Raw genomic sequence first — 15,775 nt, 5'->3', positions numbered from 1 at the left:
GGTTAGGATAAAAACATAAACTTTATGAGCCATTCCGCAGGAGGTTGACTCTCATTCTTTAGTTGTGTCTGGGTCTAGCCTGTGCCTGTGCATGGGCATGCGCATTCGCATTCACATTCTCATGCTACATGCTTTAATTTTATTTTTAGCCAATACGGAGACGGATGCGGATGGAGATGGGGATGATGCTGATTCCTTTAAGCCTGCCCTAGCTCTTACGGTGACAGTGGGGAAGCGGGATTTTGAGGGGGAGAGGGAGAGGGAGAGGGAGAGGGAGAGGGAGAGGGAAAGGGAGAGAGGGAGAGGGGAACAACAAAAATTGTCCACGCGCGGGAAGTCGGAGGGGCGTGTTGCCCGGATCTGTCCAACGAGGAGGAGAGCCCAGGCCAGACCAGACAGACAGACGTTGGTTACTGGAACTACAACAACAAGAGAACAAATTATTTATTACAATTTTTTCAGAAAGGGATAAGATTAAGAGTAAGAATAAAAAGCAAATATGGGAGTACGCGGCAGGGAAAGAGACATGCGACCGGCGCCAGGGGAGGGAGGGAGGTCTGGAGAAGAATTAGGCATTAATGCCGGCTGCTCTTATTAGTTGTTAAGGATGGAGTGGCAGAGATGGCGCGGTGACGGCGTGACCACACCCAAGGCAGCGAGCGGCCAGCAGAGGAAGAAGGGGAGGAGGAGTGGAGGAGGGGTTGGAGGGTTGGAGGTTTCCACGAGGCTAAGCAGGTTGGGGGCAGGCTGACCCTGCTAGCCCATCCGTCGTGGAAGTAAGTGGAAATACTCGCCCCATTGGAGAGAGATGTATGTCCTCAACTTAGTGGGAGAGTTAAATGCAGCGGAACTAACCGGGCGGGATAAAAACCTTCAATCGTTACGGAGTATTTGAGGGTGGGATGGGAAAGCCCCAATACAGAGTACGGGTATGATACATACCATACATACCATCCACCATGCAATACGGGTATGTATGTTTGGGTATGGTAAGTTACAGCAACATGACCCTCTTCCATGTCTCCGTCTCCGCCGGGCATTGGACGTCGAATGGGTGGGTGGTTTGGCCTACCCGGGTTCTCAGCGACCAATCTCCACCTGACGTTGGTTCTGGGATTGGGGGCATAGGCTCAAGTGCAGTAGTTACAGCCCGTAGGCCTTCGAAACCAACATAACTACCAGGGTAACTTCTCCATGGTCTGAACCGGCAGCACCGAACCGCAGCCTTTTTGATCAAAAGCGAACTGAGAAGGATTTACTACTTCGTGGATGAAGGAAGGGGTTGTTGGTGGTGGGGGGGGAGGAAAAAAAGGGGGGGGAGGGGAGAAAAGGAGGTGGGGGGAAAAGGGTTGCTGCTAAGGAACGGGTGCGTGAACAGACAGAGTCATCCGTTCCTATGATGGTGGTAATATGGACTCCGTATTATGCATATACGATACCACCACCATCCAAACACGCCTGGCGAGTCTCTGGGAGCGTGAGGGGGAGTCCGGCGAATCAGCGGGCGAGAGGCATGGACAACTGGGGAGGGGAACCTGCTACTGCCCCGCCACTGCCACCCACACCTTATACAACCGTTACAACCACACAGGCACACCCCACACGTCGCACCACCCACCAGGGACAAACCATCCATTCCTGTAACGACCTCAAGGGCTGGTAGATTAGATTTCACCTCCACTCAACCAAGAGTAAAGGAGGGAAAGTAACAACCGACAAACGCTCTGCGCCGGCAGAAGGATCCATGTCGGGTTGTTTGGGATGAAACCGAGCACCCAAAATGATCACGGATCATGCGGGCGCCATCGGAAACCACTTTGGGAACCGCGCCGGGGGAGGGAAGCTTATGGATGGGTGTGTCATGCCTACTTCCGATTGGCGTGGGTGGAAGTAGGTCACTAAACCTGCCACTTCAAGCCACCGATGTTAAATACACATACATACATACAGACAGACATACAGGAATGGAATGAAAACGACCACATTATTACTTAATAATATTTACGGTGCGGTAACTAGTTACTTCAATTCAGGAGCAACACACTTCGGTACGGGAAGGGGGGGTTTTGGCAATTTAGTTACAGCCTCGAGGAGGTGGAGGTGGAGGTGGGGGTGGGGGGTAAGGTCTAATATCTCAACTATATGTAACTCTCCCAAGAATCCCCTGATGGCGGGAATGAATTCTCAATGTCCGCGGGGAAATTTACGTGCCGAATCTACCTACACCAGGCAAAGTGCGCACCTACGGGATATTCAAAATATCACTTTTTTCTTTTCTTTTCTTTTCTTTTTTTTTCTTTTTTTTTCTTTTTTTTTTTTTTTTTTTTGGATTTCTCACTTTGCTTTTTCTTCATTCTTTGTTCTGCCAAGCCCAGCTGCAACCACCTGCGCTGGAGCAAGAAATACCGCTCACGGGGCACAGCCACAATCAAATTACATTCAGCACATTGCAGATTACAGCCGCCGTACGCACATTCCGTAATTATACATACATGCGGCAACGACCAAGAATGTCATCTATTTATATACCTCCACACCTCCACATCGACATCACCGAACGAGTAGAAAGGGGGAGGTGTGGGGAAACAAAGAACAGACAACCATACTTTCGTACGGGGTAGTCAGTTTAACTACGGAGCACCATCTGAAAAAAATTATGTTACTTGTTACTGGCACAGGAGCCCTACCCTCCCAACCAGCAACCAGCAACCCGCAACCAGCAACTATTAGCCTACAAGCTCCCATTCCAGCCACCTCTCAATAGTCAGTGGTGGTAGGGATGTCTCACGGGTGACGCTCGCTCACCATATCTCTGTAATGTCCTGTTGCTATTGGGCGGAGAAGGGCAAAAATGAAAGGCAAGTATGCCGCGGGTGGAGGTTGAGCGGTTGCAGGTCGGTGCAGGTGGAAAACTGATGAAATGATTCGGATTTATGATATGTGGATCCGTGGACGGGCTGATTGATCAGCCTCGGATGTTTGGATGGTTGGGATCAGTACGTTATCCTAACTACTGCTATAAATATATATGCCATCACTTAACATAGCACTGTTTTCAAAAGTTGCCCCCTATTTATGACGACAGAATACGTTTATTTTATCTCCTTCCCGTCGACGAACAGAATTGGTTACTCGATTTCCAAGCGGCTGTTTTAAACCACCTTGATGCACTTAAAACTGTTCTGTATCCGTAAATCTAATAACCGTATCAGCATGCACTGGAACCACCCCGCATAAAGGCAACAGCAACCAATTTCTTTGTTGCTGCTCCTCCGCCCTGTCTAGTTAATAGATATACTCCCTCCCGGCAAAAGTTACCCCCTTTCCCCTTGCGTTGCTGTTTGCTGTGGCGCCCTACCTGCATGGACACACACAACAACATATTTACAGCATGACACACTGACGGGACGCAACAAACGCAATGGGGCCCACTGATCATCACCGTGGAACAGCTTGCAGCGCTGTGGAGCAGCTTGTGGACCCGTCACTTGCTTGAGAGGTTTTACTTTTCTTGACATGCTGGGAGGATGCCAGTTCTCCATGTAGTTTATTTAATAAGACATATAGAAATATGGTGACTGCAGGGATAGTTTTTTACTCCCTCTTTTGACTGGCTATTGTAGCTATCTATATCCTCTGCTTTCTATCAGGCAAACGGCAGGTTTGGTTGTGCGATATCCTACACCATGTGTGCGGACGGAGAATAAGGAGAATAATCCTCAAAGTAAGTTAACGTGTGTTTTTTGCTTATCTTCTTCGTCCCCGTTTAATCAACAGCTCTGGTCCTTGTCCCGTCTGGGAATATTTTATGTCTGTATGCATATATTATATTATGTCCTCGCTGTGCTAGTGGTGGATAGATGCTTTGTGATCATCCCGCGGGAGCAGTCCCGCTTCTCCGTCAAGTTTCTCGTACTGTCATCCCCCGTCGATTATCAATCATGCCCTTAAGTTTGCCGAACATAGGGCCCGTGCCTGGCAGGGGGAGGGCAAGACAGGGTTTTGTTAAGGTCTGCATGATCATGATCCAATGGAGATTGGTTGCTTGGCTTATTGTGGAGATGCGGTTTTGCGGGTTAGAAACTGCCGAAGTAATCACCCCACATCCACATTGGAGATGGGGATGATAGGCGCCTATATAGCTCCTATGCATGAAATGTGTTTATAGGAGGTTGAGGGAGCAAAATAAAAGACAGATAGATATTCCTTATTCACTCCGATGTTACGTTCGATGTCTGCCGAATTAGCACTGATCCCTGTAGACAAAGCTGACCTTGGGGGCCTTAAACTTCCCTGCAGCTGTAGGTGCTTGAGCCGAAAATACTGGCTTTATATTTTGACAGACAGTCCCATTGACGGAGCTTTAAACACTCGTGAATGCATATATAATATTGGTGTCAATTCCATTCAATTCAATTCAATGCCATGCCGTGCCATGCCATCCAATCTAAAATACTTCAATTCAATCTTATCTTAGCCATCCAAACTCCCATTAAAAAATGATCACCCCCAACCCCTGCACCCTGCCTCTAAAGGACCTCACAACTGAAAACTTAACAACAAATGCAAACCTCATAAACTCCCAATGCCCCTCTCACCGCCTCCGCTACATCCTCTCCCGCCTCGTAACCCACCTACATGACTTCGCCCGCGAAACCCGCCTATCAACTGCAGAATGGTCCGCGGGCCTCCAATTCCTCATCGACGTGGGTCAAACTTGCACAACCCAGCGTAACGAATTCATCCTCTTGTCAGACATACTGGCCCTATCGGCGCTGGTTGACGCGATTGATCATCCCAAGCCACCAGGCGCCACGGAGGGCTCTGTGCTGGGTCCATTCCACACACATGACGCCCCGCAGGTTGAGAATGGGGGTTTACTCTCGAATGATCCGGATGGTGAGTTGATGCTGGTTACTTGTACTGTGAAGGATGGGGCGGGGAATGCGCTGGAGGGCGTTAGTGTAGATATTTGGGAGACGGATAGCAGTGGGCATTATGACGTGCAGTATGCGGAAGGGCAGAGACGAGGCGGGGCAACGGATGGGAGGGGGGTTATGTATTCGGATAAGGCGGGGAGGTTCTGGTTCAAGGCCATTAAACCGGTGTCGTATCCAGTTCCGCACGATGGGCCTGTTGGCAAGTTGTTGGGGGTGTTGAAGAGGCATTCGTATCGGCCGGCGCATATGCATTTTATGTTCAAGAAGGAGGGGTGGGATAATTTGATAACGTATGTTTGTCTGTTCACGTTTAACCCCTGGATGGGATGGATTGCACGTTTGTAATGTTGATTCGCCTTCCCACTCATTTGCTCACTCATTCTTCTTTCCAAAACCTTCCAACTCTCCCTAATCTGTTTGATAAACGTATCTGTTAACTAGAAATAGAGCCATCTACCTCCGCGGGGACCCTTACGAATCCTCCGACGCCGTCTTCGGCGTCAAATCCTCTCTCATCGTCGACCTACACTCACTTACGGATCCAGATGTGGCGAAGAAATATGATGTTCCACTGGGCACGCCTGTGCTGCAGTATGACTTTGTCCTGGTATCAGAAGCTGAAGCGAGTACGCTGCGGGAGAGGAATTCTAAGGAGGCATTGGAAAAATTAGGGTGGAAAGTTAGATTGTTAGATGGGTTGCCGGTGCTTGATGTTGATTGAAGGTGATTGTTCTTTTTTCGGTGGTTGATTTTAGGAGGGTTATGTTTTGTTCCAGTAATATATGGTGTAAGGGAGAAAGCAGATACCGGGTTGATTTCCGGTTTATTTATAAGGTTACGTACATTACCACCAGAACGAAATAAATGTGATATGAATATGAGGAAATACGTAAAGGAGCATCAAGAAATGAGTATAGTTGTATAAAACCATTTCATGCATATACGTACAGAACATACCCTTTGAGGGGTAACACTCAAAACCACCGTCATCGTAAATTTCCTTCCCCTTCAATTATTATGCGACCGAGTTGATCCACACCCCCATCCGCATCTCCATCCTCACTTCCTTCGACTTCCTCCTCCTGCTCCGCCCTCGCCTTCAACCCCCTAATGCCTGTCTCGTCCTCCACCCACCCCCCAATTTCCTCTATCTTCTCTCCATACCCCGCATCAACCCTCAAATACAGCCCCGCACTGAGCGCTCGTTGAACCTTCGCCTCGCGCGCCCCGCTCACAACACCCCGCAACACCCTCACCAGATACTCACTAAGGATATCCACACTCCACTCATCCGGAACAAGCCGGAGGACATCAGCGATATCGTACACAGACGCGAAGCGGGAGAGCAAGTCACTCGTGCGCTCAATGCGTACAGACGGGTCTTCGATTTGGAGAAATTCAGAAAGCAGGTGGATAAAGAGTTCTGATTGCGGTAATTCGGCTTCATTCGTGACGGCTGTGGTCATTGTCGTCAACGTGGATGTGCCACTATATACACAATAGCGTATCGCGGTGTCATAGTCGCTGAGGCCGTGTATGAGGAGGCTAAGGGCTTCGCGATGCCGGCCCTGGCGACCGTCGAGGATTATGCTTTCGGAGACTAGTTCGTTCTTGAATGGTTCTATGCGCGCGAGGACGGTGGAGATGGAATAAGAGAGGTTTGTTGGGGGTTGGGTGGAGGTGAATTGGGTAGTTGAGCCGCCTCCCAGTAGTTGGAGGAGTCGCAGGCGGGACTGCCACCATGGCTCCGGTGGGTGGTTGAGCGTGATGAAGCTGAGGTAGGAGGGTTTTGGGGGTTGAAGGGCGCGGTAGGTGGAGTAGGATTCTGTCAAGGAGGTGCGAGCTTCGGGGGAGGATTCGAGGACGGACAGAACAGTGTCAAGGTAGTAGGCTAAAAGGTCGTCCGTGTATTGGGTATGCTGTAATATAGTTAGCAAAAACCAGTGAGATGAGGAAAGGGGGAGGAGGGAACATATACATGTTTGGAGAAAACGAGATGTTCCAAATATTCCTGAACAGCCCCTGGGGCATGCTTCTTGAGCAGCGCAATTACTTGGGGTGGATTAAATTTCACCCTGCTACTATCGTCTGCGAAGACTTGAACTCCAAGCTTGGGGTTCCGTGCAGCCAGCCATGGCCCGTACTCCTCAACCAGCTGAACATCTCTGATTTTCACCAGATATTTCCGAATCTGAATGTCAGCAACTGCTCCGGACAATTCTCCCCCTTCATCCTTCTCTCCTTCCACGATTCTCCGCCACGTCGACAGAACATGCTTGGCCATTTTCTGGCTTTGGTATAATCGACTGAGCACAAATAGTCTGTTATAGCTTTCAAGTAACTGCACGGCTCTATCAAAATTGCCCTTCCAATTGTCAACAAGCTTGTTGAGCTCCGATCTCACAGAGGCCCCAGGGGTGACATTTCGTTCACGGATATTTTTCGCATCCAGATCAAGAAGTAAATGGAGTAATGCTGCGTCGACACTATTGAACACATATGTCTCATCTGTCACACTCCCATATCCTCGCTTTTTCTGCCAGCCAAGTAGATACCGTTTAAGCAGATGGTTTATGGTATCACCAATGGCGAATCCAGAGGGCTGATCTGTCGCTACTTCATCCGGTGAAATGAGAAATGGTGATATCACTTTAACCAGACCATTATAAACCCAGATCCCTTGTGGACCTTGAAGTACCTCATTTCTAACCAGTGGTATCAAAAGGAGCACCACTCGAGGGTCCAACTCTCCGACAACAAGGGCATCTTCTGTTGCCTTTATTGCAGATTCGTCTGGGGTTGCCATGGTTTGCGAAAGCAAGTCAACAAGGAGAAGTAGACTTGCCTTCTGCCTGACGTAACGTAAACCAAGGTATTCCGTTTCAGTTTTAGGTTCCATACCCCGAAGTCCTTGGATAAGATTTATAATTGCCTCTTTGTCAACACCCCCTTGCTCTTCATCGTTGTTTATGCGTTGCTCAGCAAGTTGAAGAGTGTTATCTAATTGAAGTGCCAACGGGTTCCTCAGGACCCTCCATATTTGGTTCCCCTCCCAAAGAATGATACTACTCTTGACTGTTGCCAGTCCGCGGGCAAATTTGGCTTCTTCTCGGTTTCTCTCAACTTCCCAATCATGACGAGCACGTGACGAAGATGGATGCTTCGAACCGTCAGAGTCGGTTTCCTGACCATCGAAAAGCTCTTTTTCCTTTTGCAAATGTTCAAGGGATGCTTGAGTCCTTGGATCTGTATTCTCTGGCGTTGTTGGGGTTGAAGGTGAGACATTTGTAGCCTTTAATCGAACCATACGCATCACGTCACCGATTTCAGAGAAGGAGATGCTGCTTGGGCTAACAGTATGGCGAATACCAACAGGGGCGAAAGTTAGATCGGCTGGAGGAATCTCTATTGATGTCTTGTATAGTCCACTTCCTTCCGAAACCGTATTCCATCTCTGCACCTCGATAAATGTTCGGCCATCCTCCTTATCGTCAGCACCAATAACTGCCAAAACGTATCCATTCTGACTTTCATCACCTGCACTCGACTGATTTCCCTCATTATCGTTATCGACTACAATAGCTTCCGGGTATTTGGGAAATTCAAGGGTTCCCCGAACGACATCACCATCGACATTTACGAACATACCCACTCCAGCTTCTGACGGTTCAGTGCCCGTAACTAGAAGGAACTCGGAAGGGGTTGGAGACACAACGTGGGGTTTGAGCCGAGGAGGCGATGCTTTAGGAGGAGGGGGTAGTGATTTTTGGGCGTTGGAAGAAGATTGCTCTGAGCCTGAACCAACTGCTTCTGAAACTGGTCCTGATGTATCGGGGGATTTTCCCTCTGGGGAGCCTGGGCATCCGGGGGCTTTATTCCCCAAGGAATTCTCGGAAGCTAAGGAGCTCGATCGTTCAGGAAACTTCGGATGCGGGCTTGGTTGGGAACGTCCAATGTTATTAACTGCATATAGACTCGCACTTCCACTATGTCCCGGTGCATTTCCGTAGGAAGTAGAGAGGTTTCCTTGAACTGGAGCATCGGTTTGAGCTGGTATATCTTCCACGTGGCCAGACTCGAAACTCTCTTCCGATGATGAAATCGGAAATAGAGGAATTTTTTGGAGGTGTTCCACTTCCACTAGAGAGTAGGAATATGAGTCTGCGACGCAGGCGATCGTATCTCTTCGAACGGATACAAGACATCCTGGGAATTCAATGTTTCTTACCCTTCGGGGTTCATCGCCAATCCTAACCAGCATTATTCTATTCGAAACAGCAATCATCACCACAGGGCTAGAAGTCTCTCCATTCTCAATGGATTCATTAAGGTTTAGTCCGCCAATCCATTTACAATTGCCCACTTTTGTGCCCCCGTAGGTAGGGCTGAGTTCCGGGAGCGAGTAAAAGGTGACGACACCATTGCATAATATGCAAGCTTTGTTTGTGGACGGAAGAATAAGTATCTGTTGCACCCCCGAGGGTGATTCTGGTGGTAGGCTGCTCTTCGAAGACGTGATGGGTAATCTTGATGCTAGAATGAAAGATGATTCATTTGATTCCTCAGAATCGGAAGGGAATGACACGAAATGAAGGATCTCGCCGGCGGAGTTTCCAACGTAAAGATTATCCTCTATTTCATGTCAGCCAACACTGCTGTTAATAACTCCCCAAAAGAGGAAATGCTAGACATACTCCAATATTCTACACAGGTGATATAGCCATCCTCGGTCCCTTCTCCTGCCACAGGAACCGGATCTATGAGCTGTCTCAGGACATAAGGACCGGTTTCAGAGGGATCTATGCGCCGTCTTTTGCGGGGACCATCGGTATCGTCACCTGAACTCATCGTCTAGCTCGAACCCAATGTCTCGACATCTCCCAGCTGACATGAGCAGCTAATGGGTATGGTGTTGAATGTTAAAGGAGATAGTTTTGTTTGCCTCAAATGCGGCGTGACGGAGGAATGTCAGTAGACGTTGATGGAACAACGTTGATCCGGCCAAGGTGATTCAACCATCTCACTGTGATATCAACAACTACTGTCAAACTGACGACATACATTGGACATCAGTCGACCCAATCGTTGCAGAAGACTTTATGTAGATTGCATATTCAACTTGCTCGTTATAGTATGCTTAAGTTATATGCCTGAAACGGCCTGAACTTTGTGTTAGCCTCATGGATGCCCTGATTGCATCTGAGACCGTGCGAGATGGGAGTACGTCAACCGAGAACAGCCCTTCGGGTGAACCTGCGAAATCTGAGAAGCAGGTCCGCGAGGAAAACAAGTTCCAGCGGGCTATTGCAGTATGGAGAGGTAAATTATGAAATGATCCGCGAAATGGAATGTGACCAAATTTTACTCACTCAGAATCAAGGCGTCGACTTGGCGAACCTCATTCCGAAGCTAGATACCACGGCATCGGATATCATAGCTCATCAACGAGATTCTCTGGTGCAGCGCAAAGATCTAGCTCAGAAAACTAAAGATTTTAGGAAACTCGACGACTCAACAAAACTGGCTGAATACAAAAGCTTGTTAAAGTGTATGAGAGAATTTCCCCAGCTTACTTCCTTGTTGTCAATAGCTGCTGACCTCGAAATCCTGCAGCATACCAAACGTTTATTGATCTCCTGACCAACCATGGGAAGGCTTCTTCATCCGCCTTTTTACAACTATACTCTGCTCTATCGGAAGCCCCCGATCCATATCCTCTCCTCGAAGCGTCCGTAGATTCTTTGGTCCTGTCTGAAGACACGGTTCCTAAGCTAACATCCGAGAAAGAGCTTTTGCAAAAGAGCGTAAATCGTCTGACGTCTCAGTTGGAGGAATCGGAAAAGAAGTTGGAGGATGAACGATCTTTCCGTCGCAAGCTCGAAGAAACTCAGGACACGAAGATTCAGGAAATCGAAGCGTCATGGGCCGCAGTGCTAGCTGAAAAAACAAGCAACTGGGAAGCCAAGGAGAAGAATTATGAGGCCAAAGCTGAAAACCACGAACGGCTACTGAAGGAAATCAAGGCAAGCTACGAGGTAAACCAAAGGTTGGACCGAGCAGACGGTGAAGACATGTCAAGAAGTGCTGCAACAGCAGCAGAACTTGAAATTGTAGCCTCAGAGCTTGAGAAGACCAGTGTGCGCCTAGCAGAGGTCGAAGCCCGGAACGAACAGCTGAGCCTAGAGCTAGCCCAAGCAGTGTCCCACTCTCAGTCAGAGCACCGATACCACACACTAGAGGACGATCCCGCATTCCTGCGCTTGCAATCTGAAAACTCGTCTCTCTTGCGTAAATTGGATTCCGCTCGCTACGAGAAAGATGCTGAGAGGCATTCTTGGGAAGGAAAGTTCCGACAGGCGGAGAGGCAAAATAAGAAAGTAACTGCTGAAAGAGATGAAATAAAAGCCAAATTGGACAAATGGGCAGACTACGATGATATTCGGCGAGAACTCGAAGTCATAAAGGTAATTACTGTTTTAGTTTCTGATTTATATTGTATGCATAGCTAACTGAAATAGTCTATTGAGTTTTACACGGCGGATGATGATGACAGAGATGCAGTGGACGAGACAGATTTGGTTGCCTTTAACGGCTCTGAAAGATCAAAAGAGAATACCCTAGAACAGCTTTTATTGACTAGGAACAAAAAGCTTTCAAATGAATTGACAATTCTGAGAGTCTCACACCAAGACTTGCAAAACCAACTCGAAGCTCTGCGCGAGGATCTCTCCAAAACAAAAGTGGACCTCGAAAAAGCTCGGAATTTGGCTACTACCCTAGAAAATGACCTTCTCCAGATGCAGAGGGAGGCGCCAAACTTGCCGTCATCTGCCATGTCAGTTGCGGGCCCCTACGTATCCAGGTTACCCCATCCCTCCCGCAGAGGCAGGGCCTCACCAACCTCCTCAATCATATCCGGTTTCGATCATGCAAATGCATCCGCAAACGCAATAGAAGCCATTAGAGCCGGAGAGGCAGTTGGCGGTGGCTCAGGAATTCTACCTATGGTCCAAGCCCAGCGAGACCGGTTCAAACAAAAGAACAGCGAACTAGAAGAAGAGCTATCAAAGACATACGCAATCGTCAAATCCCTACGTCAGGAAGTCGCCTCTCTCCAAAAGGATAACCTAAGCTTGTACGAGAAGACTCGTTACGTTTCCACCTACAATCGCGGCCGGGGAGATGACTTATCCGCCTCATCCGCCTCAGCTTACGCCAATATCCCAAACGCGACATCGGTCCATCTCTCCGCAGAATCTCCATCGGGCCTTTCCGCAGACCGCTACCAGTCCGCCTACGAAGCGCAAATATCCCCGTTCGCCGCCTTCCGCGGCCGCGAATCGGCCCGTGCGTACCGGCGCATGAGCGTGCCGGAACGCATCATATTTTCCGTCACGAGGATGGTACTTGCGAATCGGACGAGCAGGAATTTGTTTGCGGGGTACTGCGTGGCGTTGCATGTACTTTTGTTTGTCATGTTGTATATGATGAGCACGGCGGATATTGAGAGGAAGGCGGCGGGCGCTGCGTTGGGTTCGCTTGGTCAAGCTGCTGCAGCGGGGTCGGTGGGCGCCGCTGCTGGTACTGGGAGGCGAGCTGGAGGTGGTCCTGCTGGTAGTGAATGGCGGCAGGAAACCTTCAATGGTCCTGCGCAATAAATAGGTCGATCTATTCGATTTGATGTCAAGATTCGAGAGTGGTATCAATCATGTTAGTTTTGCGCTGGGTATCCCCTATATATTTGGTTGTTTCTTGTTTCTGGCCACTTGGTTCCATCCATCACAACGTTGCTGTTTCGTTTGATGATATTTTTTCTCCTTTGGTTCTCCCTGACTACTTGCAGGATGTGCATGCGCCGGCCCCAGCAATTATTTTGTGTATTACGTCAAATTTTTACCATCTTGATTTTACGGGCATGTTATATAACTATCTCCTCCATCGCTGCGCATGTATGGATATATATATTGTACTACAAACAGAGTTGATTTCAGCAAATAAAAAAACATGTTAGGTAGATCGTTTTGGTAATGATAGTGGTTAATGCGGCAGCTGTCTTTGTCTTTCCAATTTCCTTGGGACAGAGTCTCTTGGGAGCGACGGGAGCCACGAAACCATGAACCATGGATCGGTGTACCAGTGTACCAGTTAGTTCCTAACCAATGTAAGGGATGGATTCGCTTCCAGGAGAAGCAATGATAGACCGTGAAATTTGTATTCTGGAAGATAGAATGACTGAATAAATATATGACTAGTGAAAGTAATAAAACACGCTCGTCCAATTGACAAGAATCAAGGCGACGCGAGGCGTCAAAACCCAAGAATAGCTCCACAAAACTCCAGCCCACTGTACAACGAAATAAGTTTGAGCGAAAAGGAATCCCGTCCCAACATCCAACAATCTGATAATGTTTCCCTTTTCTTTTCTTATTTTCTTTCTTTTCTTTTTTTTTTTTTCTTTGTTCTTCCCCCTTTTTTGGTTTCCTTGGAGTCTTTTCTTTCCACGGAGAGACCAAAACCAGAACTCATCAAGATCCAATACGCTCCTCAACCCCCCCCCTTTCCCTCCAACCCTTCTTTCACACCCCCTTGAAAACCACCTATCCATAAAACCAGTACTCAGTCGCATACTGCATCTCCAAAACCTTCCCAGCCTCCACTCCCTCACAAGTGGCGGGCGCCTTCCCCCCCGCCGTGTTAACCCGATAGACAGTCTTCGCCTTCCCCGTACTCTCCTTCACCGCCGTGAGCAACAGCCACTGCACAGCCCCATTCATCTGGCCTGGAATCCCCTTCATAGCACCCTTGGGCGCATCGACAGCCGCGATTTTCTCAACGGCAGCACTCCCGTCTGCCCCGAGGTCGAAGATAGGGACTCCCTGGCCGTTGAAGAAGTGGGAGCCGGCTACTTTCATGTTGTTGGGGCCGAAGGTGAAGGGTTTTGAGCGGGGTTGGGGTGGGAAGATGGGTGCTGGGAGTCGGAGGGCGATGTTTGGGAGGAGGGAGAGAAGGTAGGGATAGTTTGAGGCTATGCAGTTCACATCGAAGAGGGTTGCGACGGCGCCGATGGCTTTTGGTTTGTCGCTTGGGGAGGAGCAGGTGTAGTTCTGTTGTAGTGGTGGGGGGGTTGGTTAGTATTTATTTTTCATTATAATCGTTTTTTGGGGATTTCTTTTTCCTGGCCTTGTTTAGCTTTTGTAGATCTATTGACTTGTGCTATTTCTTTCTTTCTTTCTTTCTTTTTTTTTTTTTCTTTCCTTTTGATCACGTTTGACGCGTTATTGTTTGGTTATCAGCCGGCGCATGTACGGCTTATAGCAAGCAAGGTTCAGGAAAAAGAAAAGAAAAGGAAAGAAACCCAGCAAAAGTATCTCCATAAGTCCATACAAGAGCACATGTACCAATTCATATCCAAATTGAGAGAGGGAAAAAAAATATCCAGATATAAAAATTATATAGATGTTCGCAACATACCTGAGTACCCCGTCCAATAGTAACATGTAGCAATTTCTGGCCCTCTGGAACTGGCGGTAGTGGCTCATTCGTGGAGGGCAGCACAGCTTTCGAAAGGTCACATTTTGGACTTCTTGGGTTTTTGTTCTCCTTACGGGCACTGAGGATTTCTTTGAACACACCGGAATAGAACTTGGCAGTGTCTGCAGACCAGCCTGGCGGAACAGCCAGAGCGGTGGAGGCCATCGAGGCCATTGAGACCATCAGGAGGAGGAATTGCATGTTGTGCATGTGTTGTTTCTTGGTGAGGATCTAATTTTTGGCTTTCATAAACATATGTCTCTATATATATGTAGATATATGCAGTTGACATAAAATATAATGGTATATAGATCCCGTATGTAGGATTTCAGGTAGATGTATAGCGGCGATAATGGCAATAACGACGGGAAAGATGGGACACAAGGGGTATATTCGAGAAGAGATATGTAAAACGGACCAGCCTGGTGTTTAGAACGTGAAATAAGTAAGTCGTGAGGATATAATTTAGAAAATACGCAAGGAAGAGGTCGGGGGAAAAAAAAAAAAAGAAAAAGAAAAAAAAAGAAAAGATACAAAAAGGGGAAACTGGAAGAAATGAACACCGAGATAGAAGCAAGATATCACAGAGAGGAAAAGAAAAACAGAATCATGAAAGGAAGTACCATGGAAAAAACACAGCAACTCTTCGAGATCGACATCCCGAATTATATACAAAGAACATGTAGACGCTCAGCAGAAACACCGTAGCCTTTGACGCATTGACACAATTTGGGCTGTTTCTTAGCGTTTCCCGCTTCCAATCGACTCCGCACCCACACCGCCCTCGCTGATTGGCCAGCGGGAGCCCCACCGCAGCGGCTCCGCGGACTCCGCACCCACGCAGCAAGTGAGAGAATTAGAGTAAGGGTAAGGGCCAGGGGTGGGTCCTTCCTGCCCACCTGCGAATTTGGTCCGCCGGGGGGGGGGGGAAACCGGCCGGGAAGAGAAACATGCTTCCCAAAGCGGACTAGCGCTCAGGGTGGAACCATGGAACCGTCTTACTTTAGATCCCCTTGGCCTGATCCCTGTGAGATCGGGGCGTGGTTGGGTTTGAGCATCTCGCCTGTGGGGCTTGTTTATTGGTCCTGGTGCATAGATTCTTAAACGCCGGCCCCCCTTCCCCCCCCCCAGATAGGCTGCTTCTTTGGGTGACACTCAGGAACAAGGTGCGAATAATATGCTGACGGGTTACGGGGGCTGGGCTCAGTGACACTATAATAGTTGAGTGGCTAGGTTCTGCTGGGTGGGAAGGGTTCCCATCCATATGAGGAAGTTGGCCTTGGTAGTTAGTTATCCATATTAGC

General features: G+C 48.4%; 6 protein-coding genes across 6 annotated transcripts; 4 read left to right on the top strand and 2 right to left on the bottom strand.

Moving 5' to 3' along the window:
* Positions 1-91: 91 nt before the first annotated feature.
* On the top strand, positions 92-780 carry PAAG_12038 (hypothetical protein; the record flags this gene model as incomplete). The annotated part of the gene is made up of 2 exons (XM_015847581.1): positions 92-405; positions 657-780. 2 exons carry the CDS (start codon positions 92-94, stop codon positions 778-780), a joined length of 438 nt encoding a protein of 145 aa, XP_015702806.1.
* Positions 781-1,004: 224 nt separating this feature from the next.
* On the top strand, positions 1,005-1,663 carry PAAG_05429 (hypothetical protein; the record flags this gene model as incomplete). The annotated part of the gene is made up of 2 exons (XM_015845572.1): positions 1,005-1,152; positions 1,383-1,663. 2 exons carry the CDS (start codon positions 1,005-1,007, stop codon positions 1,661-1,663), a joined length of 429 nt encoding a protein of 142 aa, XP_015699798.1.
* A 2,836-nt stretch (positions 1,664-4,499) lies between these two features.
* Positions 4,500-5,661, top strand: PAAG_05427 (hydroxyquinol 1,2-dioxygenase; the record flags this gene model as incomplete). Its single annotated transcript, XM_002792652.1, has 2 exons — positions 4,500-5,230; positions 5,388-5,661. The coding sequence occupies 2 exons, from the start codon at positions 4,500-4,502 to the stop codon at positions 5,659-5,661; spliced, it is 1,005 nt and encodes a 334-aa protein (XP_002792698.1).
* Positions 5,662-5,926: 265 nt separating this feature from the next.
* Positions 5,927-9,788, bottom strand: PAAG_05426 (hypothetical protein; the record flags this gene model as incomplete). The annotated part of the gene is made up of 3 exons (XM_002792651.1): positions 5,927-6,859; positions 6,919-9,572; positions 9,635-9,788. The coding sequence occupies 3 exons, from the start codon at positions 9,786-9,788 to the stop codon at positions 5,927-5,929; spliced, it is 3,741 nt and encodes a 1,246-aa protein (XP_002792697.1).
* Positions 9,789-10,120: 332 nt separating this feature from the next.
* PAAG_05425 (Golgi membrane protein (Coy1)) lies at positions 10,121-12,598 on the top strand (the record flags this gene model as incomplete). The annotated part of the gene is made up of 4 exons (XM_002792650.2): positions 10,121-10,259; positions 10,321-10,488; positions 10,554-11,404; positions 11,459-12,598. The coding sequence occupies 4 exons, from the start codon at positions 10,121-10,123 to the stop codon at positions 12,596-12,598; spliced, it is 2,298 nt and encodes a 765-aa protein (XP_002792696.1).
* A 939-nt stretch (positions 12,599-13,537) lies between these two features.
* PAAG_05424 (hypothetical protein) lies at positions 13,538-14,672 on the bottom strand (the record flags this gene model as incomplete). The annotated part of the gene is made up of 2 exons (XM_002792649.1): positions 13,538-14,044; positions 14,412-14,672. The coding sequence occupies 2 exons, from the start codon at positions 14,670-14,672 to the stop codon at positions 13,538-13,540; spliced, it is 768 nt and encodes a 255-aa protein (XP_002792695.1).
* Between the last annotated feature and the right edge of the window lie 1,103 nt (positions 14,673-15,775).

The sequence above is a fragment of the Paracoccidioides lutzii genome (genome assembly GCF_000150705.2).
Source record: "Paracoccidioides lutzii Pb01 unplaced genomic scaffold supercont2.14, whole genome shotgun sequence".
Lineage (NCBI taxonomy): Eukaryota > Fungi > Ascomycota > Eurotiomycetes > Onygenales > Ajellomycetaceae > Paracoccidioides > Paracoccidioides lutzii.
The sequence above is the reverse complement of the archived record's forward strand: the minus strand, read 5'-3'. Positions and strand labels throughout refer to the sequence as shown.